Raw genomic sequence first — 27,793 nt, forward strand, 5'->3', positions numbered from 1 at the left:
AAGTTAAGTTCAACTCTCTGCACCTGAGTTTCTTCATCTGTAAAGTACAAGGTGGGACAAGGTGACTTCGACATCTCTTCAGCCTCTAAAATTTGACTACACCACTGGGAGGTGGTGACCTGTGTCAAGAGAACAAAGTTGCATGTCAGCAGCACTGATTGAGAAAAAACCAGTTACTAGAGATAAAAGCAATGTTGGGCTTTATCTCCAGGTTAAGAATTCTCTGGCCCAGAGCCTGCATGCTTTATACCTACCGTTGCTCCCCTTTTCTCCTCCTTCCCCTCACACTGTGTTATTCTAAAAGAATATGCAAGGGGGAAAAGTTCATTGTTAGAGCAATTTTACTTTGCCTAGGATTATTAGAAACTCAGACAAAAATAATCGTAGCTGTGATTGTGTTTTCTCCTTAGAGTCAACTGTATATATTCCCCAGTCCGAATACTCCGTTGAAGAAGATGTCGGTGAGCTGTTCATTCCCATCCGGAGAAGTGGAGACGTGAGCCAGGAGCTGATGGTGGTCTGTTACACACAACAAGGTAGCTCAGTTTACCAAAGAACTGAACTGTCCCCCCAAAGATGTGTATATAAGACTCTTTGACATGTTGGAACCATAACATTATGCCTTGAAGGGTATGCTTTATTATTACAGTTTTCATAAAATACAAAAAAGCACTTATCCAGAAGTCTTCCTTCACTATTGTATCTCTGAGGAGGGAAAAAAGCCATTACTAGAGATAAGAGGGCCTAGAAGCATTGCTGTTACCAACACATACGTGATTTGTGTGGTTACTTATTCTAATACTCAAAGCTGTTTGGACTGCAAGAAATTGAAGTCTCCTTTCCTCACCCAAACCAAATCATGTAGAAGAGGGTTATTTTTTTTTTAAGGGGTGGGGGTGGGGCAAAGAAATACATATCCAAGGAAAAGAAACTAATTTCAAAGTAGTTTGAAACTCTGAATTTCAAAATATTTCTTCTACTCATTGGGTAAACCTCCTCTGAATTTTAAGATATTTCTTTTGCTCACTGGGTAAGCCTCCTCTAAAAGGTGATTTTATGTAACATCAAATTAAAATTAATATATAATATTCATTAATAGACCAAATATCTTTCTAAGAAACAGGTAGATTTTCTAAGAATGTAAAAGACGAGGTCATAGCAGCAGTTGATATCTGAGCAGACATTCATGAAAATTCCCATTAATGTATTTATATGAGTTGAAAGGCAGTAAAGAATTGTGGTCAGAAACACAGACTTCAGGGTCCACCTTGGGCCCTGGGTCCCAGAGCAGGTAGCTTAACCTCTGTAAACCTCCAGTGTGTAACCCCCAATAAACTGTTGAGAGGATTAAGCAGGTAATGCATGGAAAGCACTTGGCACTTTGCCTGCACCCAGTAAGCACTGGAATACAAGGAGCTATTATTTTGTGATACTGTGTTCTTCTGAAAGACCAGTGGCAGGAAGTAGAGAAGAAAACACTTGAAATGTAATATTCTTTGTATGTTTGAAACCACTATGAAGGTGCCTCATGATGCTACAACAGTATGTAGGCACTATTGCAATTGCCAGAGAGGTTCAGATATACAAATTGACCACGAAGATGTTGCATGTGAAAATAATTATTTCTGGAAACACCCTTGTAACATGTTCTACATAAACATTATTTGGATTCTCTACCCCCAGGCACGGCAGGTGGAACTGTGCCCACATCAGTGCTGTCCTATTCAGATTACATATCCAGGCCGGAGGACCACACCAGTGTCATCCGCTTTGACAGAGATGAGCGTGAGAAAATGTGTCGCATCATTGTTATTGACGACTCCTTGTATGAAGAAGAGGAAACATTCCATGTCCTTCTGAGCATGCCCATGGGTGGGAGGATTGGATCAGAGTTCCCAGCAGCTCAGATTAAGATCATCCCTGACAAAGACGATGGTAAGTACTAATTTACTTGAAAATTATTCTGCCTACCAGGCAGACCAACATCAGGCACAACTTGTGACAGATAAATGAGAGTATAAAAGAATTATAGCAGGCATGTGCATTTTATATTTGGTTTTATAGTGTATTAAGTTTCAAAGTTGGCTGCATCAATTTGTCTGTCTTGATTCAATATTTTTAAAAGGCAAAAGTCACACTTATGTATGTTTTTTTCCTCTGTACAGTTTTCTTGTACAATGCCATTTACCATTAGGTGATTAAATTTTTCCAATTTCATGAGGAAGAATAGAAGCAATTGTAATCAATTTATTTCCTTTTTGTTTTATTTGTTTTGCTTTTAAAAGCTTATATTTTACAATGTTAATCTCAGTATTTAAACTTGGTTAACAAAAAAACCCATCTGACAAGACTGTTAAACTAATAACTAGAAAGATAATAAATGTGTGGAAAATGCATTTTTTAAAAAAATGTGTGGAAAATGAAATCCAACAGGCAGCTCCCTGCCCCCAAAAGGAGGTGGGTTTATTCTAGACCACTCTTCCTGTGGGAAACTCAATTACCATAAAATAATCCCACTTTTAGAATAGAAGAAGGGAGTAGAATGGTCTTAATCTTCTCAGCTCAAGAAATAGTTTGCGCCTGAAAGGGCTCCTGGTTGGCTCAGTCAGAACAGCCTGTGACTCTTGATCTTGGGGTTGTGAGTTAGAGCCCCACATTGGGTGCTGAGATTACTTAAAAAAAATAAAACCTTAAAAAAAAAGAAAAGAAAAAAGAAATATCTTGTGCCTTGAGAAAAGAAAATACATGCAAAAGTACAAAAGACAGAGACAACAGAAAACACTCTATTTGTTTCATCTGACTAATCTTTATCCTTACCACTTACCTGACTTTCAAAGCCAGAAAGTCTCTTCAAGTAAGAGAGTTGGTGTCCTTCAGCCAAGAAGAATCTCCCACATCCATTATGTACTCCCCAACATACTATAGTTGACCTCAATTGCCAGCACTTGGCAAGAGGTCTTTCTGTTTCACTGTTGAAAGTCATCTTAATCCATCTACCATATACTTCTCTGCGCAAATATCATGAAGAGAAATAAGGAAACAAAAATGTTTTTTCTCTTCTTCCATGAATCAAAATGTCTCTAGGGTGCGTATTTGCTTCTATAAGCCATTAATCTCCCGGCATTAGGTCAAAGCACTTTGGTTTGGAATCTTTGTTTTTTATTGAGTCACTCAACTTTCACTGATATCCTATATTAGGCATGACATGGTGATTGACTGGACAGGAAAGTCTGAAGAATAATGTTTGGGCTTCTAGCTACGGCAGTTGAGTTCACAGTGGTCCAGTTCACCGTGCTAAAGAGAATGGGGAAGAATACGTTTAGGGATGAAACAATGACTTCATTTAGAACATGTTAGTTTGAATGGCCTGCATGCTTTCTAAGTGCTGGACATGGAGTAGGAAATTGGAGATATGGGTTTGGAGATTAGAATGAACATAGTCGCACACTAGAAACATTGTTGCATACTATCTCTGTTGATAATAATAAAATCACTGGAGAAGATAAAATTGCTTTAGAGGACATGCAAATTAACCTTCATATGATTTATAATATGGGCATATTCTACTCAATTCTCTTATTTTAAAAAACAGTGTATTTCATGAATGCTAAGGAGACATTATGAAATGATGAAGAGGAAGGTAGTCACTACAAGGGTAGAAATTCCAGTAAAGAAAGTGCTAGAAAGAATCTAAGAATCAAGCACATTTCAGTGTCTAAGTGCTGTAAAGCATTATAAATTGGTAATATCTCACATGCAATAAGCTAGGTCATTATCTTAATTTTTTTTGCCTGTTCAAAATTTTTAACAAGTCTATTTGAGGGATTTTTTTTCAACATGTAAATATTTCAGTCAGTTTTTAAAATGAAACCCAAAGCTTATTTAAGAGGAGTTTGCTTTGTGGTCATCTCTGTTGGAATACTTCATCTTACTAGCTGTCTGGTCAAATTTTACTCATGTCTCTAATACTTCATCAGTAAAATGGGGATACTAATTTTACCTATGTTTTTGTCATTTTAGAAATTGATATCTTATAAGGGTGTTTTGCTTGTCACATACATAGTTTATAAATTTAAACAATATTGCTAGCCATAAAGAACTTTCATCATCGAGAGAGGAAGAATGCTGGGTTATAAGGAAAAAGTCAAATTTCATACATGTGCAATAATACTGGAGCATACAAACAGTTGTCCCTTCTGAACACTTATAGGTACCAGGAACTTTACATGAATTACCCAGTTAAGTCTCAAAACCATGCTATGGAATAGGTAGGTATCTCCTCTCCTCAGCAAATGGGAAAACTGGATTCAGTCTAAGAAAAGTGCTTAAGATCATACAGATGTAAAGTGTTGGATATATGTCCTAAATTTTGGTCTATTACACTCAGATTTAATGTGCTTCATCAGTAGGCTTTAATGACTCCTGACACTCATCAAGGAGATTAAAATATAAGCAATACCTAATGACAATTGTCATAGCATCTAGAAAAGAATAAATATAGGTCCACACTGATAGGGAGGGGAAATGTATGGTTTCTGAGAGTGGCCTATCTTTCAGTCACTAAAAGTTATGTAATTGGAATAGGGAAGATGTTCAAGCCTGTTACGTAATCTGGATGAAATATTCCTCCTGGTGTAGCACTCTTTGCTCTGATTGCTGGGTCTGTTTCTGTGATAATGGTTATAACAGATGACAAATCATCTGTCTATTCCCTGACTAGGAAGAAATAAATTCTTTGTGACTTTGTAACTCAGAGAAATTGGAATTTTAAAAAAGTGAATTGATTCTCCAAAGCTAGATTATTCTTCAGTGAAGCAATGGGATGATGTTTCTGTGCCTACATAGGAGAAGATCAAAACCTAGACCACAAGTGACTCTTCCAAGGTCCCAGTATCAGAAGATCTCACCCAGGACCAAGGGTTTTCTCTGTGCAGACTCTCAGGGGTGTGAGAGTAGAAAGGGGCTCAAAGAGCAGAAATACACCTGGCCAAATCTGTTTAGAATCTTTAAGAAACAGCTAAAGCCTTCATTGTGTTTGGAAAAGACTGCCACATGAGCTACACACTAATGTAAGAACAGTGCTATCATTTTGGGCGGCTCTGGACGTCCTCCATTACTGTCTCCAGTCCTCAGTACTTCAGTAATGGTTATGGCCTCTCTTCTCCAGGAAGAGTATAAAGTCAGGGCTAAACATATTTCACTAATCTTCGCTGTCATTCTGTGGAAGGTAATTAAGGAACGTTCAAGCTGAACCCATTTTCTGCTTTTGTGCAACAACCCACAGGGGTTTTAGCTGAAGTGGCTGGCTTCCTTGACCACCCTGGACAAATTACCATTCTAGATATGAGCCAGGGACATGTAAGAGGCAGCACGGTGAGCCCTATGGTAAATGTAACTCAACTGAGCGCCGTTCAGAAGCTTACGGACATCAGAAAAGCTCTCTCACAGCAGGACTACTTTAGAGGAGAAAAACATTTCTAATACTAGGAAAATACATCGTGCTATGGTGTGTGGGCGAAATATGTTTTATTCATTTGTGCTGAGCTGAAAGACCTGGTCATCATCCTTTTTTCTGTTTGAATACCGTTATTTGCATTAGGGTAATCTCCAATTAAGTAAAGCTAGGCCAGTCATTGGAAGGAACAGCCAAATTCAATTAAAGTAATAGCTGGACAAAACAAAGTTACATTCTGATTTAGTGTGCTTGAGTTAGAACAATACTAAAAATCAAGGTACAGGAAAATGAGTCTCTAGCTGCTTAGAATATTAATTCATTGCAGCCATTTGGAAATAGCTGGTACAGACTATTGGAAATAGCTGGTGACGCTGAGGATTTAGTGAATGCCAATGGATGTTCAGTGCATGAAAGGTATTGCTGGAGTGCACTGGATGGTAAAGATTATACCAGGTGTTCCCCATGGCTAGGATTCTAGATATAATGTTGTAGATATTCTCACTTGGAAAACAACAATAACATAAAATAATATATGAAATATCCTGCCATCTAAAAAAAATTAAATCCCACATATCATACAGAGCAAATATTTGTTGTGTGTTTACAAAGAGTAATGAGATGATAGGTAGAGGCTACAGAGACAAAATTTAAGACATAGGCCAGAAACTCACAAGGCATACAGCCTATTTGGGAGGAAAAAAAACTAAGTGCATAAAAGGTTAAATGAGAATCATTTCATTTCAGGCATAATTTGAAACAGGAAAAGGGAAACTAAGAAGGCAGAGTGGGATTAAACACAAGTGCATGATCACTCTGTGTGTCAGAGGAGGAGCAGAGGAACTTGAACAGCAGGGAAGGATTCAGGTAAATGGAGAACAGAACAAGTATTCCAGGATTACATGAGTGAATACTTGAGGGAAGGCAAGGGTCTGAGAGAAGCAGACAATCCAGTTGGGCCAGATTGCCTTTCTGAGGAAGGTTGAGTGCTCAAGTCCTTGAGTTGGCTCTTGGACCCGGGTTGTAGATCCACTTTGCTATTGTCTAGCAGAGGAATCTTGACCAATCCACTTTTCTTCTTCAGTCTGTTTTCCTCACTGAAACATGAGCATATTATCGCCTGAATTTTCTACCTCTCTCAGAACTTTTGTAAGGAACGAACATGAGCTGTACAAAAGCACTTTAAAACCTAGCTAAAGAAGAGAAAACTGGGCCTCATGAGCAGTAGAGTCTGAGAGACTGAAGCATATCGTGGGTGCCATTGAATGTGATAAGGAGTTCCAAATGTATTAGGTTGGGAGCACTTGGAAGTGTTTGAGTGAGAGAGTGCAACAGTCAGAGCTGTATTGGGAAGTTATTAATTAGATAGCCATGTAAGTGAACACGATTAGAACCGAAAGTGTAGAGTGAGATTTTGAGACTGGCAAGGAAGCAGCGCACTGCTAAAAATACCCACTCTGACTTGGATCTCATGCAGGTAGGAAGGAGGAGGGGATTTTAAAATGTATGTTTCTGAAAAACTGTGTGTGTGCTGGACAGGTTCAAAGAAGGGAAGGTACCATTCATTGTAAGAGGTTAGGCGAGGGAACCAGCCAAGGGAAAGGAGATTGGAAGAAGGGGAAAAGTTATTTAAACAGGTCAAGTTCAAGTTAGCTATGGGTTCATGCCAGTGAAACCGGGTAATAGGCCTCCATTATTATGGAACTGACTAAGTTAGAGTTAGGGATTTGTGTTAAATGCACAGTTGCACACCTGATGGTGACAACTGGAAGCAGTAGGATGCATGAGACCCACAAGAAAAAGAGGAGAGGGTAAAAGGGTAAATCACTGTGCAGTACAATTTCACATATATTTCCAATAAATCAGGTGTATAAAGTAGAATAACTAAAAGTTTTTAGAATATATATCTATTAAATATTAATATACAGATTTGAGGGCTGTTAGTTGCAAATAAATCATTAAATATTATTTATTATATAACAAGGAAATTATGGGAATATGCAAAATGAAGCACATTATTGGAGTTGCCAAACAATCAGTACACTTTTGGGCCCTTTCAACTGGTTTTAAATGTTGCCTCTTTCTAAAATAACTAACACTGGGGCACCTGGTTGACTCAATTTGGTTAAGGTTCCGAATCTTAGTTTCAGCTCAAGTTATGATTGCTGAGTCGTGAGATTGAGCTCCATGTCTGGCTGCACACTCACAGGGAGTCTGCTGAAAGATTCTTTCACTCTGCCCCTCGCCCTCTCTAAAATAAATAAATCTTAAAAAAATAAAAATAGAATAGCTAATATTAAATAGTGTGGTTTTGTTCCATCATCTTATTCAGATTTTCAGTTAAATTTAAGCCATTTTATGGTAAAAAAGTTACTTCATACCATTTTTTGAAATTATAATGGTTTCAGGAGGGGGTAGTGCAAAATTACAGGCTTAATTCATTATTAACAAACTCATGCGTGGGAGAGGGTAACAATAAGAGCATTTGTAGATACGAATGAGTGAGTCATTCACTAAATCTGTGTAGTAAGGTCCAGAGAAGTGAGACTTCCCAGGTTTGAACTTTGGGAGGACCATCAGGATCTCTTCTTCCTGGTCCTCTCTACCTATTTGTGAACCTGGTTAGCCCCGGTGCCCAGCAGCCTAGCTGTAAACAGGGAGCCACTCCACAGTAGGCTGAGGTCAGGGGCATGTATTAAAATCAGGCAATTGAGCTCGAGTCCGAAGGGAGTTCATTAGCAATAGGAGTACATTTGATTCAACCGGTTATGGTCAGTAGCTCTAAAGGACCTTGCTGCTATGCTGCTGTGAACTCCCTTAGTCTTCTGAAAACTGTTGACACGGTGCACTACTCACAGCAGGAAAGGCATGGAGAGCTTTGTTCCAGTGCACACACGCACACTTGGCAAGCAGCCACTTGAATCTCTCCTGCTAGGCACATGAAAACATTCATTGCTGCTACCAGAAAAGGCAGAGGCTCCAAAGCTCTTTAGGAGACCAGCTAACCATTTTGTATAATTTCTACTGAAGAATGACCTTGTGGCCCCCAAGAAAGTGAGCACAGGGAACTGGCTAGGATACAGGGCCAGTCCACCCAAGAATAAGCTCTTACATTCATGGGGTCTAAATTTGCAGGCATGTCGTTGGCTAGGATGGTTCTAAGACATTAAGATTGTGATATTGAGGGCCACCTGCGTGGCTCAGTGGCTTAAGCCTCTGCCTTTGGACCAGGTGACACAAGCATCATCTTTGGTGTATTAAGTCTTTTGCTTGAATTATATCGTTCCACACACAGACACACAAACTCTGAGCAAGGTTTTATGATGCCTTAGTGTCATCCTTTGTGAGTGGTTAGATAATTTGCTCACGGTCACATAGCTGGTAAGCACTGGGCTAAGTGGACAGGAGGGACCATGACACTAACCGTTAGGCTGCCTTCTGATTCTATGCTGTTCTACTTAAAGATAGTAGGAGGTATCCTAATAGAGAACTTGACTAGACGATATAAGCTATATACTTCTATATACATATAGCCCCCCCAAATCCTAGATTAATTAAAATGCTGTCAGTTACAGGCTTTAGGTATAAACTCTGTACGTAAACTATTCAGGTTCACCTGTTTCAAATTTGAATTCTAAGGATCATTAGGAAAGCACAGTAGTGTCTTCTGGTACTTCAGCTGGACAAAGAGCAACATTGATTTTTTTCCCCCATCATTTAGCAATCTGCCCACTTGAAGGATCAGATTCGGGCTGTCTTATCAAATCTTTATGGGTAAATGCCATCTTGTGTTTGTTCTGTCTTGTTCATGGTAACACCAAATGCCTGACTCTCATCTCTTCCACATAGGAAAGTGGGTGCTGGCTGGGTAATACTATCTTGTAGACATCAAAGGGTAACTGTTGCTGATTTATTATCACTAAAACCCTGGAAGTAGATCACTAAACCTTTGTAGAAACCTCAGGATCTCAGTCACAGATGAATTCCATTTTAGTGCTAAAAATCACATAAATCTGAAAAGTGACTTCTCACATACTAGACTTAGAGATTTTGTGAGGTTAAAATTATTAAAAGAGGTGTTAAAGTAAAAACATAAGAGCTTGAGTAATTAGAAAAAATCTCTTAATAAATGTAATTGTTAGCATCTGATATTGTAAATTATTTGCCAGAAACAGCTATAGCTTGGCTGAAGACAGAATTTCAAAGCCTTGACCTTCACATCCCATGATGTAAGGAGAGGCCAGAGTCTGTAAAATACAATGAACTTAACACAGGCATGATGATTTATTCACCAAGCCCAGACAAGGCATATGTATCTGGTCTGTTGTGGAAAACACACACTTCAAAATTTCTGTTATTAAATGGACAAGATCATCTCCATTTATTGTATTAGAAGGAAAAAATAAGAAAAAAATTCAGAATGTATGTACTATTTTCTGACACTATTGATCTGCCGGTTCATTGGTCACCGTAAAAATGTCAATCTTGTTCATTTGCTTCTTTATAAAATCTGTCACCATCCAGAAGCAGTTCTACTGGAATTAGGGCTCCTTACCCTGTGGCCAGGTTCTCTGTGTACCTTCCGGGGCACACGCTACAGGAGCAAACAGATTCAACATGGCGAACGATAAGACCAGGCTCCCCATGTAATGGGAGCTTTCAAAGGAGCATCCAGTGTGGCTTCCGTTCTGGAAAGGCCAGGTCTCCTCCACACAAAGAGCTGAGAAGACTGAGTCATGCGAGTTGGCAGCTCACAAATTGATGTGCATTATCACATGCCCCCTTAGGCTGTGGCAATCTCTCAGTTGCACAGTTTGGAACGAGCCGAGTCACAGTACAGATCAGCAGTCGCCAAGTTGAAACACAGTCTTATGAAAAGAAATTAAATGGTTGGTAGAGCTTTATTAGCGAGTACTCTTTTAAAAAGTCTGAATAGTCAGAATATAGGCATTGTGAGAGAAAAAGAGCTCTCTTTTTACACCTCCTCAGGCTGCAGTATATCTCAGCTTCAATTTCCTTGAGGGTGTTTCACCAACAGTCTGTCACACTCCCAGGAAGTATGCCACAGAGTCAAAGCTCTGGGCTCAAAATGCCAACCAGAAGCTCATTCTTTTCTCCTTCTCCTCCCCTTCCTCCTCCACCTCCTCCTTCTTCTTCATTTTCTCCTCCTGCTTTCCGTCTAGAATCACACCTCTCTAGAGGGATAATTTTCAAGACCACACTGATTGCCAGGGAAAGCTTGAAAAAGCCAAAGCCAGGGAGGGTTCTTCATGTCCTCACTGCTGCAAGGGGATATCTTACAAGACACAATTATAAATAGTGTAGGTGTTCACTTTACTCCTTGCAGGTCGAGAGTGCATGGTGTGTGGCTCAGTGAACTGATGAAATGCTATCTACACTATGCCTCAGGGTTGAAAGAGACACAGAATGTTTTAAACTCACTTCCCAGAGGATCTCAGTCTTCCTAACGAATCTAACTACCATGTTTTAACTAACACTGGTCCAGGATGCTTATTTTGAAGTTCTTTAAATGTCAGTATGTCTAAATACCAGTGTTACTGGATCCAGTTCAACGGTACTGAGGGGACAAATAAACTACCAGCAGGAGAAGGTGTTTGATTAATTCTCCGAGGAGAGCTTCATTACCTTGTTCAAAACACTGCATCATCCCTTGACATTTCTGTGAAGAGGGAAACTCCATCAAACCCTTGTGTCATAATTATGGAAAACCCGATCATTTGCTTATGTATGGAATCTTCTTTTATTTTTAAACAGTAAAGGGGAAGTATGTTACCATGGGTCTAGTGACTTCACTTCTGAAAGAGATCAAAGCAAAGTAGGGCAGGTGGTTCTTGCTCTAACCTGGTTTTTTTCCTGTGTTCCTAATCTTGGTAAGCGATTCTACCGGTGCTAGACTCCTTTTTCTCACTCCCCAACCCAAATCCCTAATTCTGCCTCCTTTATATCTTCAAATACCATATCCTTACTCTCTTTCCTGTCTGAACCACTGACCGCTCATCCATCCAGCTTCTTTTGCCTAGATTCCTGGAGTCACTGTGAACCAATTGCCCTGCTTCCAGTGTGCCTACCCCCAGCCTATCCATCCCCCAGGTCCCCTAAACACTCATTTTATCACTGCCCTCCGCTTCTTAAAACTGAGCACACTTTGGGGCACCTGGGTGGCTCAGGAAGGTAAGTAACTGACTCTTGATTTCAGCTCAGGTCATGATCTCAGGGTAGTGAGATGGAGCACCTCACCCAGCACAGAGCCTGCTTAAGATTCTCTCTCTCCCTCTCATTCTGTCCCTCCCCAACTCACACACATGTGCAGGTTCTCTCTTTTTCTCTCTATTAAAAAAACAAAAAACCTGACTACATTTCTCACGTGATGACTTCTAGGCTAAGATTCCAACCCCTTAGCTTGGCACACCAAGTCCTGTATGACCTGGCCACTGCTTTCTGTTTTTCTCCTAACTCCACTTCCTCACCCTGAGCAGCGTCCCAAACATGCCAAATGTTCTGCAGTCCCCAGATGTGTGAAGCTCTGTGCTGCTGCTTCTGCTCAGGATATCCTTGCACTCCACCCCCTCATGCTCTACCTGGTGAACTCCCATCAGTGTCCCAAAATCCAGCTGCTAATAAGAATAATGACTAACCAGCACGAACTGGCCCTTACTATGTGGAGGGCATGTGCTGAGCACTTAATGGCCACTTTCTTATTTTGTCCTTTCAAAGGAAACATCCACAATTAAGGGACAGGGGAAAGATGAGAAAATAACCAGAGGAGAGTGGTGTTACAGAAGGAAGAGAAAAAAGGAATTTAGGAAGACTGGTATGGTCCACAGCGCTCTATTCTGAGGGGAGAAAAAAGAACACAGATACTCAATAAGCAGTTGGATTGAGCAAAGAATAGGACACCAGTCAACCTGGAGAGAGGATTTCCAGATGCTTTGGAAGATGAAGCCAATGACCAATAAGTTTTGATGTCAATGGGAGCTAAAGAGTTAAAGATAATGGATAGTCTTTTAAAGTTACTATTCAAGGGAAAGGAAGAAAGGAGGAACTTTCAAATCAAATAGTGATGCTTGTGGCTGTGAACGATGGTGTGGTAGTATTGAGGGAAAGATTATGATAATCTTCAATTGGGAAGAATAGGCAAGGAGATAGATATAATTTGTAACATCAGTAAGTAGCAAAACAAGGTAGTACAATTCAAGCAATTAGAATTGCTTCATGCATGGAAGCTATATGCCTGGGAAACCAGACTGCCTGGTATCTAGTCCTGGCTTTGTCTTGGGAGATACATCACCTGTCAAGACCCAGTTACCTCATGAGAACACCTATCTGTTAGGGCTGTTATGAAGAATAAATAAGTTAATATATATGAAGTACTTAGAATAACAGTATGTTTAGTTAGCATTATTATTGCTGTCAAAACAACAGTGCAATAGGGTATTTACTTTCTGCTTCAACTACTAGACCAGAAGCTCTTCAAAGATGAGGGCTGTGTCTCCATTGGTACAGCCTGCGCAAAGCATGGTGCTTAGCCCATTATAGGTGCTCAATAAATATGTAATAAATGAATGAATGAATGAATGAATACCTAGAGACAGCAGGCTGACCAGGGCTACTTACTATTTTTCTAATATGAAAAAAAAGATAGAATAGAGCTCTAGTTACAAAAAAAAATGCATTTCATGTGTTTACAAAATGCTAAAACAACAAAGTGTGTACATTTTAAGAACAAAATGTGTACCTTTTAGCTCACTTAAATTTTTGAGGTCTTTCTCTGACAACCAATGTTAGTCTCCCACCTAAAGTTTGCAGAGAGGCATTGCCCTTGCTCTGGACAGCTCTGTCTGCTCTGGTTTCTCTTCAGCAGTTAGATTAGAGATGCTCAGCAGCTTCTTAAGTGACACTGTATTTATCTGAACACTAATGGTCTTGAATTGGCTTTTAAGCTTCCTTATATAAGCCATTTATTTATCTGCCCGATTCTATTACCAACCTCCTCTCTGAGCTACCCTGTAATCACTAAGATTACAAATCTCAGCCACGACTGTTCCTCAGTCCCAACTCAGGATGTATGGAGACACCTTAGGAGGCAATATGGCTTTATTTTATTTTATTTTATTTTATTTTATTTATTTTTGAGCAAAAGAGAGTGCGTGCACAGATTGGGGGAGGAACAGAGGGAAAGAGAGAACCCTAAGGAGACTCACCACTGAGCACAGAGCCTAATGCAGGGCTCAATCCCACGACCCTGAGATCATGACCTGAGCTGAAATCAAGAGTCAGACACTCAACCTACTGAACCACCTAGGCACCCCATGGCTTTATTTTTTAATTTTACTTTTTAAAAAAAAATTAGTCTCTGATTCTCTATAAATTAAAACAAAACACGTGTTTGAATGATTAAACAAGGTGCTACCTTAGGAGTCCTGGATATTACCAAGTACGTTTTATCTAAATGTAAGAAGTCATATGAAAAATCATAATGTCCACATTTTTATCATCTTGGTTTAGGGTTTATCCTTAGTTTAAATAACAAATGCAGGAAGTAAGCATGAACAGGATGTGTGAATGCTAAAAGAGCGAAATCGCTGCCAACTACTGTCATATTGACAAGGAAAACTCCAGTCTCCAAGAAGGGCAAGAAGAATGTGCACGGACCTGAGAGCTTGGTGATACGACTTCACACAGACCAACCTGGATTATCCCCATGTGGTAGACCAGAAAGTCAAGAACCAAAGAGGCTGACTTCCCCAATGTCAGGCATTTCAGAAGTGCCTAAAAAGAGACTAGCACACATGGCTTGTGGAACAGTTGTGTTTTTTCAACACCCAAACACAAAAGGATAGAAGACTCTTGGGACCCTTTTCATGATCTGTGCTGGAAGCGATGGAGCAGAGGCAAAGCTGCTACTGTGTAGCACTCACAAGGAGGAACAAGGAAGAAGGATCCTTAGAATAAAGGAGCGCATTCCTCTCAGCTTGAAATGGAGTAGTTTTGGCTATTTATTCTGAAGTCCTTTACTTTGCCGCCTGCGGGCATGTTTCAAGTGTCAATTGTTGAGCAGTCTCTGGTCAAGATTATTTATTTTTCAAGTGTCAACCACATGCTTTTATTCCCGAGACCGCACACAGATTGTGTTTGACATTATGTTGGTCATAATCTTTCTTCGTTCAGCTGTTGGGATTCCCACATAAATCACCCTGATGTCAGAGTCTCCATTGATTCTGAATTCTTACTTGTAGAGTTCACATTAGTCAGTAAGAATAAAAATGTACACGTTTGCCTCCTGATCGGTGGTTTTTGGAGCAGTAACAATTTTCAAGATATCGGGAGTTTAAGCTTTAAGTGATACCTCATTTTCTTTACCTCCTATGATGATTTTTTTTTTAATGAAAGAATTTATCTTCACAACAGAAGAATAATGAGCTCTAATATTCTAGTTTTCTCTTACGTAGACTATTGTGTTCCTGTCTTGTCACTCAAGGAGACTGTCATTATGCATCTTTAAAGAAAATATTCAAAAAATGTTCACCTCTCCAGGTACTTTAGTTGTTTTCAGAGAAAGAAGAAAAATGATTCTAAACCTTCTAATGTGACTGGCAGAGGCAGACACTTGGGAAATGTGGCAATTATTTTGTGATATTACTCTAACATTAACTCTAATACTAATTGGTGTATTCTCCCTCACAAGATGGGCATTGGAGCACAAATGATTACTTTGGATAAGAAAATCTAGAAGCGGTTAATCCTCTTCGCTTATGTCTCCACACATTTTTTGATGACCCCTCCTATGCCAGGCAGCATGCTTCTTCTTGGAGTTTACAGATGAACAATACATGATTTCTGCCTTTGGGAAGGTCTAATGAGGGACACGAATGAGTGACTGAGTCATTTGAATATAGCATGTCAAGAGCAGTGTGAGAGGTGTTAGGGGCAGGACTGGCTTGACAGCTGTCAACTGGAAGTAGGTTATATAGAAGAAAGGAAAGGAATTTTGCAGGATCTTGGGACTCAGAGATAATGGTTTCTTTGAAGGTGAAATAACTGCCCAGTTCCCTCGAGAGTGTACTCATCCACAACACTGTGAGATACCACAGCAAGTCTGTAAAGATGCCAGAAACTGTTAAGAGTAACACAGTGTTTTACAGACTTTAACAGGAGTGGAAAGACTTTCTGCTCTCGAATTTTTTTTTCTTTAATAATATTTTGTGGCTGTATTTAAAGGAGGTACGTTATGCAGGTTAACCTTCATTTTAGTATTAGACTTTTTATTACACATGTATTACATGGATACTAAAAAGAAGTACATCAATAAATGGGGAGAGTCTGGCTATCTCCCTCACCAAACCCACACTTCTTCCTTGAGGTCACTTGAGTGTGATGTGTAGATTTTTTTATACACACATTTATATGCACACCATTATTATCACTTTGATTAGAGGTAATTAATGCTATAACCAGTGAGGTGGTAACTAGCATATATTCTAGAAGCAGAGAATCTGATTTCCTTTCATGTATTGGCTATTGATCTTAAATGTCTGGACTTCATTAGCTGTCATCGTTAATAAAGTGGGGATGGTAATAGTACTTAACTTCAAAGGGTAGTTGGGAGGATTAAATGAGATCTGTGTATTGGAACAGTTCAGACGCACGCACTGAAAGTAAGTATTTGCTATTACCACATGATCGCATTCTACATATTACCTCATGCTATGTTTATTTCACAGAGCAATATCTCATGAAAAACTTTTTATGCCCCCACACATAAACCCTGTTTATTCTTTTTTTTAAAAGATTTTATTTATTTATTTGACAGAGATCACAAGTAGGCAGAGAGGCAGGCAGAGAGAGAGGTGGAAGCAGGCTCCCTGATGAGCAGAGAGCCCCATGTGGGGCTCAATCCCAGGATCCTGGGATCATGACCTGAGCCGAAGGTAGAGGCTTTAACCCACTGAGCCACCCAGGCATCCCCTGTTTATTCTTTGTGGCGGCTCCATGGTATTTCATGGTGTTGCTGTAACATCTTTTTCTATCACACAGATGCCATAAGTAAATATCCTTTCTCACACTACATATCATTTAGTTGCCTAGTATTTATCATTAGACGTAACAATATACGTATGAGTAGAAAGTATCTGTAAAATATAATGAATAGAGTGAAAATAATGATTAATGTTTATTGAGAGCCCATGACAAGTCAAGCACTTGTCACTTCAGGTGTAATTAAATGTATTATCTCTGTGAAGAAGCTCATCCGACTTCTTAACCACAAATCACTGGGAATCTTCATCTGCCCTAAAGGAAGGATCCACAGCCGTGAATGCAGCATGCTTGAATATGGTTTTTGAAGATATACATCATCCAGGAGTTTTGAGAAAGATAGCAAATGAAAGTAGAGAGAATGGTTATGGGACAGAGCCGAAGGTTGCCAAAAGCAACTACGAATGACAACAGGGATGCCCTTCACAATTAAAAAGATGCCCCATTAACAACACATTATATGTTAATAAAAATTTACAAAATAAAAGATACTTTTAAAAAGCTGCCCCGTTGGCCACACTGGATATCCCCTACTCATCCACTTCATATTACCCGCCATATATAACTGATCACAAAGCACTGCCACACTATTTTTGAAACTCGTCTTGAAACTGAATTCTCAATTTTCCCACCTTCAGGCCCTATCTTACAACCTCAACTAACTCTTCCCTCCACTGTAGTTCCCCAACCCTTCTCCAGCTTCTAGTCTCACCCTGCGTCAATCACCCCCACTCCCTTTTCGTAAATCAAGTCCTGATTGTGTCACTTCCACTTAAAAATGGTCAGTGACCGCCCACTGCCCGTAGTTCCTGGCATCGATGCATGAACGCACACAGCCACCACTGGCTGTGACCTTAACCTCGGCCCCCATCCTCGGGCCCTCCGGAACTCCATATCCTTGAGCCACACTTCTTTTTAACCCACCACGCATGCTCAGGACTTGGCTGCTCCGAATCCTTCTGAGACGTCCTTCCTTTTTTCACTGCTGTCAAAGCCTGCTCAGACTGAATACAGAGCATTTTTCTTGTCTGGGATGCAGTCCTGCTGCCTCCAGCACACTACAACCCAGGGGGAACCTCTGCCCCATCGCACCCGTCACCTGGTGCGGTCCCTGCACCCTCACGCCACCACCGCCTCCTGACCGTGATTCTCAGACCCCAGTGTGCAGGCTGTTCACCTGAGACAGTTTAAGTTTTTGGAGATTTTGATTTGGTTGATTTGAGGTGAGACTCCAGGAATTTACATTTTAAAAACCCCTCGGGGACTTGCAATACAGAATTGTGACCACCTTTGGGAAACCTTGCCATAAATAAAGAGTGACGTTTAGGAAATTGTAAATTACATCCCATTGGGTTGAGAAATCAATTGGTAGGTCTTGACCAGTTTTTCCTTCCCTCTTCTGTTTATGCGATATACCATTTAGGATAGAAACAAACAAAAAATTTACCAAAAAAACCCAAAACACCCTCCTAGAAGGCAGGATGCTCAGCAATATTTGTTGAATAAAGAACACTCAGGAAGACTTTCAAATGCTACCAGATGGTGGAAATTTCCGATGACCATAACATTTAAACTTTATTTTAAACTTAAATAGAAGCTGCCTGGCTAGCTCAGTCGGTAGGACATGAGACTCTTAAACTTGTATAGACCTTGGAAAAGACAAAATCAGAGCTTTGGAGTGAAACTGGGTTGACAATAAAATCTCTGACAACATTATCCTTTTGGAGAAAGGCTCGCCATGTATTCTCAGCTGAAATCTTGGGAAGATTCAGTCCTTAAATTATCAACATTCTACACATGTACTGACTTTTCTTTATTCTCTCTGAGAAAATTATAGTTGGCAAGAAAAAGAAATGTCAAAACATGTCTTTAAACTGATACATACTCCTAAACTTTCCCCTTAAATACACATTTGAACTTTATTTTTCAACAAGAATCTTGAAAGTGCTTTTTAAACCTAGCTATGAGGTCATTCTTAAGAATGTATGCTTACATATTTAAACAATCCCTTGAAAGAAAAATAGGGAAAGGCCCAGTCAAAATTATTTAAAACTAATTTTTGAAGATGTTATTTATAGGAGAAAGTTCATTACTTTTCCCCCTTATTTTTCTTATTTACAGAATAATATGTGCTACTTGAAAAAAAAAAGTTAGATGTATGTATGTAATTAATGTCTGTAAGAAATGTATAGCAAAGGAGGTCAAATATCCTCATAATCCCATTCCTAGGAAATAACTGGTTAGCAGCTTGACATATATTCTAACCTATTTTTCTATGCATTAACAATATAGGGAACCTGGGTGGTTTAGTTGGTTAAGTGTCTGCCTTCAATTCATGTGTTGATCCCAGCGTCCTGAGATCGAGTCCTGCATTGGGCTCCCAGCTCCATGGGGAGTCTGCTTTCCCCCTCTCCCTGTCCCCCCCCCGGCTTGTGTTCTCTCTCTCTCTCTCGCTCTCTCTCCAAGTAAATAAATGAAATCTTTAAAATACACACACACACACACACACATTTTAATATAATGAATTATCTTATGCATACCATTCTATAACTATCATGTAAATTTTTTTTATTACAGAAATGAAAACAATAACACAGGATAACATGCACTTCATCTACAACGAATGGTACTATTTTTCATAGTTGCTTCAGATCTTTCAAAGGAATTAAACAGTTTTCATGTAAATGGAAGTCCTGTCTGGTATCAGTCAACTACCCGAGTCCCCCAGACAGTAATGATTCTGAATTGGTTATGTGTCTACTGGGACTTGCTTTTTTTTTTTTTAATTAGCATGGCGTTTTCAAGATCTGTTATTTTGATGCATTTAGATGAGTGTGGCTTTTTGCTTTTAGTTTGGTTTTGTTTTATTATGGTTGACACACAATATTACGTTAGTTTCAGGTGTACAACTTAGTCATTACATTTAAATGAGTTTTTATTATCCATTCCCTTACTCGTGAACATTTGGGCTTCCCCCTTCTTTTGTAAGTATAGATAATGCTGCATTAAACATACCTGTAAGTGTTTCTAAGTAGACATGTGCAGAAACTCTGTAGGATATTTATCAAAAGGTAGGATTGATGGGTCATGCTGGTTGATCTCTTTGCCCTCCCACCAGCAGCATCTGATAATGTCTGTTTTCTCATCCTGTTGAACTATTTAGCTTTTGCCAATCTTATGAGTTTTAAAGAATGTCTCATTTTAGGGTTATATAACAATGGAAGTTTCCTCTTCTGAGACTTGGGCATTTATATAACTCCAATATTTCCATTTGCTGTGAGAATTTTTGCTGTAGGGGTGTGTGGGTGACTCAGTCAGTTAACTGTCCAACTCTTCATTTCAATTCAGGTCATGAGATCAAGCCCATGTCAGCTTCGTGCAGGGCATGGAGCCTGCTTAAGATTCTCTCTCTCCCTCTCCCACTGCCCCTCCTCACTTGCATGCACTTTCTCTCTTACTCCAAAACAAAACAAAACAAAACAGAAAGAAAGAAAGACATTTTTAAATAGATTCAGGGGAGTTTTAATTTATTTTGGATACTAATCTTCTGTTTGGGGGAGCACAGATTCATACATAGATTAGACAAAGATTATGTTGCAATTTTTTTTTGTTTTTCTACAAATTGTTCTGACTCGTCCATTGTTTTTTGAGAGTTTTTCAATTAAAAAAGCCTACTATAATTGTAGATTAATCAATATATTCCTTTAATCTCGTCAATTTTTGCTTTATATATTTCAGTATAAATTCAGGGTTATGATATAAGCTTGGTGAACTGTCTGTTTATATATAGAGTTCCTCTTTATTAATGATTTTGCTTTAAATCATATTTGGACTTTAGTCAATAATGCCACTGAAAAATATCAACTATGATAATTATTTACACCTATAGTTAATTGTTAGTTGGATTTACAAGCATATTTTATTGGTTCTTATATGTACAGTTCTTCCCTTTGAATTTATTTACTTTTTTTCTGTGCTTTTAGCAGTTTCTCAGTGTGCATCTGAAGATAAGTAAAAGCCTGTTCATCTTTGTTGCCTGGAAATACCTATATTTTGCCCTCACTTTTGAATTATGTTTTCATTTGGTTTCTTAACTCAACTTAAGTGTTGAGTTACAGCCTGTCTTCAGACTTCAGAGATGAACACAACTGTTCGCTTTTGCGCCACTCATCACTGTGATGCTCGTACCTTTTTAGTTCACAGAGGTGTTTATCTTGTTTTAAGCATAGCTCTTCCTTTCCTTACCAAGTAGACTAACAATAAAGGGGGAAATTATCAAAGGTACCAAAAAGAAATGGCATATTACCTTTAATTCTTTTTTTTTTAAGATTTTATTTATTTGTCAGAGAGAGAGAGAGGGAGAGAGAGCGAGCACAGGCAGACGGAATGGCAGGCAGAGGCAGAGGGAGAAGCAGGCTCCCTGCTGAGCAAGGAGCCCGATGTGGGACTCGATCCCAGGACGCTGGGATCATGACCTGAGCCAAAAGCAGCTGCCCAACCAACTGAGCCACCCAGGCGTCCCATTACCTTTAATTTTTAATCTGTCACTGCTGCTAGATTAGAGAGTGTAAAATACAAAATCACAATCACCTTTAAGCACACGTTATGAATGAACTGTAATTTATTTAATCAATCTGCTTCTGATAGATTTGAAGATTGTTTCCAGTTGTGCCCTGATAAAAATGAAATATAATAAACATACATGCATATGTATCTCTGTACACTTATGTTGTTATAGAACATATGTTCTAACATATGTTGTTATAGAACTTATGTATCTATATAATAAACCTTGTGAAAACCTTTTTTTTAAAATTTCTTTTCAGCGTAACAGTATTCATTCTTTTTGCACCACACCCAGTGCTCCTTGCAATTCGTGCCCTCCTTAATACCCACCACCTGGCTCCCCCAACCTCCCACCCCTCATCCCTTCAAAACCCTCATGTTGTTTTTCAGAGTCCATAGTCTCTCATGGTTCACCTCCCCTTCCAATTTCCCTCAACTCCCTTCTTCTCTCCGCCTCCCCATGTCCTCCATGTTATTTGTTATGCTCCACAAATAAGTGAAATTATGATAATTGACTCTCTCTGCTTGACTTATTTCATTCAGCATAATCTCTTCCAGTCCCGCCCATGTTGCTACAAAAGTTGGGTATTCATCCTTTCTGATGGAGGCATAATACTCCATAGTGTATATGGACCACATCTTCCTTATCCATCCGTCCGTTGAAGGGCATCTTGGTTCTTTCCACAGTTTGGCAACTGTGGCCATTGCTGCTATAAACATTGGGGTACATCTATAAATCACTGGGGTACATCACTACATCTGTATCTTTGGGGTAAATACTCAGTAGTGCAATTGCAGGGTCATAGGGAAGCTCTTTCTTTAATTTCTTTCTTTTTTTTTTTTAAGATTTAATTAATTTATTTATTTGACAGGCAGAGATCACAAGGAGGCAGAGAGGCAGGCAGAGAGAGAGAGAGGGAAGCAGGCTCCCTGCTGAGCAGAGAACCCGATGCGGGACTCCATCCCAGGACACCGAGATCATGACCTGAGCCAAAGGCAGCGGCTTAACCCACTGAGCCACCCAGGCGCCCCTTTTTATAATTTCTTAAGGAATCTCCACACTGTTCTCTAAAGTGGCTGCACCACTTGCATTCCCACCCACAGTGCAAGAGGGTTCCCCTTTCTCCACATCCTCTCCAACACACATTGTTTCCTGTCTTGCTAATTTTGGCCATTCTAACTGGTGTTAAGGTGGTATCTCAATGTGGTTTTAATTTGAATCTCCCTAATGGCTAGTGATGATGAACATTTTTTCATGTGTCTGATAGCCATTTGTATGTCTTCATTGGAGAAGTGTCTGTTCATATCTTCTGCCCACTTTTTGATATGATTATCTGTTTTGTGTGTGTTGAGTTTGAGAAGTTCTTCCACCAGTATTCTTCAAAGAGCAGGAGCAAATAATCCTAAAATTTGTATGGAATTAGAAGAGACCCAAATTGCTAAGGAAATGTTGAAAAACAAAAATAAAACTGGTGGCATTACATTACCTGATTTCAAGCTTTACTACAAAGCTGTGATCACCAAGACAGCATGGTACTGGCATAAAAACAGACACATAGACCGGAGGAACAGAGTAGAGAGCCCAGATATGGACCCTCAACTCTATGGGCAAATAATCTTCTACAAAGCAGGAAAACATATACAGTGGAAAAAAGACAGTCTCTTCAATAAATGGTGCTGAGAAAATTGGACAGCTATATGTAGAAGAATGAAACTCGACCATTCTCTTACACCATACACAAAGATAAACTTGAAATGAATAAAAGACCTCAACGTGAGACAGGAATCCATCAGAATCCTAGAGGAGAACATAGGCAGTGACCTCTTTGATATCAGCCACATCAACTTCTTTCAAGATATGTCTCCAAAGGCAAAGGCAAGATATGTCTCCAAAGGAAACAAAAGTGAAGATGAACTTTTGGGATTTCATCAAAATCAAAAGCTTCTGCACAGCAAAGGAAACAGTCAACAAAACAAAGAGGCAACCTATGGAATGGGAAAAGACATTTGCAAATGAAAGTACAGACAAAATCTTTTTTTTTAATATATCATTGCTGCTAGATTAGAGAATGTAAGATATAAAATCACAAAGCTGCCTTTAAGCAGATGTCAATGTTACATGAGTTTCAGGTGTATAGTATAGTGATTCAACACTTCCATACATCACCCTGTGCTTGAAAACCTTTTGTATTATGACTCCTCTCTTGCCTTGGTTAACGTTAATTAGCGCAGTTAAGGGCTTGGACTTTGTCCACCAAAATGGGTGTCTACCATTTTTCCCTCATGTGTGACTTTGGACAAATCTCTTAACCTCCTTCATCCTTAGTTTCCTTCTCTGTGAAAACAAGATTAATATAGTACATACCTCATAAGGTAATCATGAGGATGAAGATATTAAATCAGAACAATTAGTGTGATATCCAACAAGTAGTCATTATTTGCTAAAGACATGGAAATGAACTAAAACAACATACAGATTGCTGAAACCTGTAAAGGTTTTTAAAAATACCGGTGCAGTGTGAGAAGGGGTCAAGGGTATATGGGAAATTTCTTTTCCTTCTGCTCAATTTTGCTGTGAACTGAAAACTGCTATTAAAAAATTGTTTTTCATTTAAAAAAAAAAAAAGAAAAAAGAAAAACATTGCTGCCTGGGGCGCCCACTGGAAATTTTAATTCCATAAACTGGAGGTGAGGCCTAGTATCAATTCAGTTTTTAAACCTTGGGTAATTCTTTTTATTTTTTTTCTTTTTAAGATTTCATTTATTTATTTGAGAGAGAGCGAGCACAAGCAGTGAGAGTGGCAGAGGGGGAGGGAAAAGCATCCTTTCCGCTGAGCAGGGAGCCCAACATGGGGCTCGATCCCAGGACCCTGAGATCATGACCTGAGCTGAAATCAAAAGTCAGACACTTAACTGACTGAGCCACCTAGGTGCCCCAAGGGTGTAGTCTTCTAACTCACCCACCACAAAGATGTATTTATTCATTTGTTCTGAAAAAAAAAAAAATTCTATTTTATTGATATTCCTTCACTCTGCAAATGTTGATTGGGCACCTACTGCTAAGCATCCATTCCATTAAGTGTTGGAGAAACACCAGTGAATGAAGGAGGCTTCATTCCTCCCCTCAGAAAACTCTGAGACTCCACCTGTGGAGAGAATGGGGGCTTTGATGGGGAAGACAGGGTGCTTCCCAGCACAAGAAACTTCTAAGCAAAAGCCTGGAAGGAGCAGGGGTTACCCACATCAGGAGGCGGAAAGGAGTGTGCAAAAAGTCTGGAAACAACCCTTCTAAGACATTCAAGACACTAGACTATTGAGCAGAAGGGGGCTAAAATGAGATCTAATGGTAAACTGAGACCAGAGGCTCCAGTGTCTCGTCAACCTTGTTAAGGACTTTGTGAACAATCTAAGAACAGTGAGGAACATTGACAGGTTTTCTATAGCTGGATTACTATGATGAAATTTGTTTTGAGGGATGACCTTTTTGGGTAAGAGCCTGGTTAAGTGGGTGTGGGGGAGATTAAAATGGCAAGTATGCTGGCCAGATCTAGGAAGGTGGCCCTTGAGCCCAAGAGAAATCAGGAGCAAGCAGCGGAGGTGACTCTCCTAACTCTTTGGAAGAAGTTTGCTGTGAGATGCCCAGGACCGAGGGGGCAGCTACCTATTAAGGTCCAGAGCTCAGAACAGAGACCTGAATTCTAAATAATTAGGGAAGTTTCTCTGTATTATTTTCAGCACTAAACCAAAAGACAACAGGAAAGCTTGCATTTTGTTCCATTCTAAGCAAACATGTTCATTAGAACTACAAAGCTTCCTTGACTGATGGTCCATGTACACGTGAGTAAATAAGATTTGGCTCCAGATAGCAATTACTACTGGCACCTATTTCTTTCATCTCATGAGACATAATGTAATTGTAAACATCAATCTAGACACCATAGACTTAGCGGAAAAAAAAAAAAGTTTACTTTTTCCCTGTGGGGAAAAACTTCAGTTATTTTCCCTTTGTCTTTGTTGTGGGTGTGTAAGTGTGTCTTATATGGCTTGCCAAGCCTCTCATCAACCATATTTGTAGGAAACAGACAGGATCCTATCCCTGCTCTTTGTGGTGAAAGTATCCCACACCTGGAAAAGCATGTTAATTTTTTAAGTGTGTAAATTCTTTATAAGCGTGTTATTGTTTAATGAGCTAGCACAGACTCTTCTGTAGTCAGTATCTTCATCTGTGCCCTTTACAAGAGTAACACCACAAAGCATACACAGAATAGTTTGGCTTCCCTTATAAATTTCACTAGGCTAAATTAAAACCTCCCTTGAACTGCTCACACACACACACACTATTTGGGCATAACTTATCTCGCCTCTGCAGAGGGAATAAGCATGCATTCTGGAGTGTCATTAAAGCATCCTGGAGGGACGCCTGGGTGGCTCAGTTGGTTAAGCAGCTGCCTTCAGCTCAGGTCATGATCCCAGAGTCCTGGGATCGAGTCCCACTTCGGGCTCCTTGCTCGGCAGGGAGCCTGCTTCTGCCTCTGCCTGCCTGTCTGCCTGTGCTCGCTTGCTCTCTCTCCCTCTGTCTCTGACAAATAAACAAAATCTTAAAAAAAAAAAAATCTGATCATATTAAAGCATCCTGGAGTTGTGAGGAATAATGGTTTTATTATTCTGCAGTGCAGGCTGCAGAATACATGACTTTGCTAGAATCTTCTCTCATTCCAGGTCATAATACCAGCCACCGACTGTGTTCTCCATTAAGACTACGAACTTGTACAGAACAGTGCCTATTTGAGATCTGATTACAGAAGAAATAGGCTTTTCCTAAAGTACTAGAAGTTGTAATGTAGGTCTCTACAAAACTAAGGCAAAGGTCTGCAGTGAACTGTTAAGAAAAACCAAGCTCCTAGACAAAAACAAACATGTTGCCAAAGAAAGGGGAGTTAAAATCTTGCTCAGAATTATAGTAATTTCCCAGAACAAGCAATTTTTCTGGATTCTGCGTAGGTATTCTTCAGCTATTGGCAGTCTTGGTTTATTTATCCTTCGCTTCCTTTTACATACTTATTAGCTACCCATTAAAAAGTTCCAGGAACATCTTGCCATTTATCTTAAATGATTATAACTCAATTCACTGCTTGAAGGATTTTTTAACTCATTTATACTACATGAGATTCTGTCCAAATGGTAACAATTATAAACAATATTTAAGTTGTAGAGATTTTTGACAAGGTATTGAAAAACTGAAATAATAATAGTGATTACTCTTTTCAGTTATCATTCAACTACACTGAAAAGATAGAGGTACTAATGTCTAGCCACTTATTTTTATTCAGATCCTAAGGAACTAGGCTGTTAACAAGAATTGTTTCCTATAAAAGCTATTGAAGTGTGTTTTAAGTTTATCATATTAATCAGTCTGTACATTCACTGCAATGATTACAATTGATTAATAGATTGGTTTTCTAGTTGTCATCAGTGAAGCATAGGAGGAATCACATAAATTACCAATTTTCAACAAATTAATTTTAAGGAAATAAGTATCTTTTCTAATGCCTTCTATTGGTTGCTATAGTAAAATTGAGAGTTTTAGAATTAAAACTTTTTTCCAGTTCCCATCTTTTCTTTCTGCTGGAAGTAACAACATACTAAACAATAGACAATTATGATAATACTATTTGTATCAATTCACATAAATCATATTTTTATTACTTTGTTGCATATGCCAGATCCTCTCACCTCTCTGTCTTCCTCTCTCTTTCCCCCCACCGCCGCATACATCACCCCCCCCACACACACACACAACCACACACACCTATAATGCATATATGTCAGATACATAGTTCATGTTCTAAGATGGTAATTATTATCATTACTCTTTATGCTGATTGACATAATTTTCAGAGTACTACATAGGACTTACTAAAATTTTTCCTTATATGAACTACCCATTAAACTATAACATAAAAATACTTGACACATTGTTGTTGTTGTTTTTTGAAGATTTTTATGTATTTATTTGACAGAGAGATCACAAGTAGGCAGAGAGGCAGGCAGAGGGAGAGGGAGAAGCAGACTCCATGCTAAGCAGAGAGCCTGATGTGGGGCTCGATCCCAGGATCCTGAGATCATGACCTGAGCCGAAAGCAGAGGCTTTAACCCACTGAGCCACCCAGGTGCCCTTACTCGACACATTGTTGACAGAATGAGTCCAAACACACATATTTTTTGCTTCAGTTTGTCTCTGATATGTAGCTCATTCAGTGTTTAACAGCCTTAGTCCTTTACATGATTTAATTTGTTCCACTTCAATATATCTGAAGAGGAGGGAAATCGGAAGAAAGGAGGCGCTGTTGTGTAGGTACCCCCTCACCACCCTTCATGGCTCTCTCCCATAACTCAGAACCCTAACTTGTATGATGATATGGTTTGCTAGCAATGTGAAGAGGCAGAGATCATGTTGGATACCGATGATCAAGCTTCCATAATAATGTTAAAAGCCTTTGAAAAAACACGGATGTGCCTGGTTTGGCCATCTGGTCAAAATAAGCATTTTCAGAGCTCTGTCTTCACCTTTGCCCCCTGCTTTGGTGTGAGAAATGTAAGGAATTTATCGGCTTGTATTTGAGGTCTGCCTTGACTAAGGTTAATAAACTAACACCTTCATCTGTACACCCACACGCTCACTTGCCCTAACACCGTCCAAGTTGAAAGGATGAGAAGGAG

The 27,793-nt window shown here is 39.4% G+C and overlaps 1 protein-coding gene across 1 annotated transcript in view; it reads left to right on the plus strand.

The window, feature by feature from the left end:
- Positions 1-27,793, plus strand: part of FREM2 (FRAS1 related extracellular matrix 2) — a 156,058-nt gene that overhangs the window by 90,767 nt on the left and 37,498 nt on the right. The window contains exons 5-6 of the mRNA XM_044249633.1: positions 411-536; positions 1,684-1,935. Of these exons, the coding sequence (XP_044105568.1) occupies positions 411-536; positions 1,684-1,935 (378 nt within the window). The remainder of the gene's footprint in view (positions 1-410; positions 537-1,683; positions 1,936-27,793) is intronic.

Source organism: Neovison vison, chromosome 5, assembly GCF_020171115.1.
Source record: "Neovison vison isolate M4711 chromosome 5, ASM_NN_V1, whole genome shotgun sequence".
NCBI lineage: Eukaryota > Metazoa > Chordata > Mammalia > Carnivora > Mustelidae > Neogale > Neogale vison.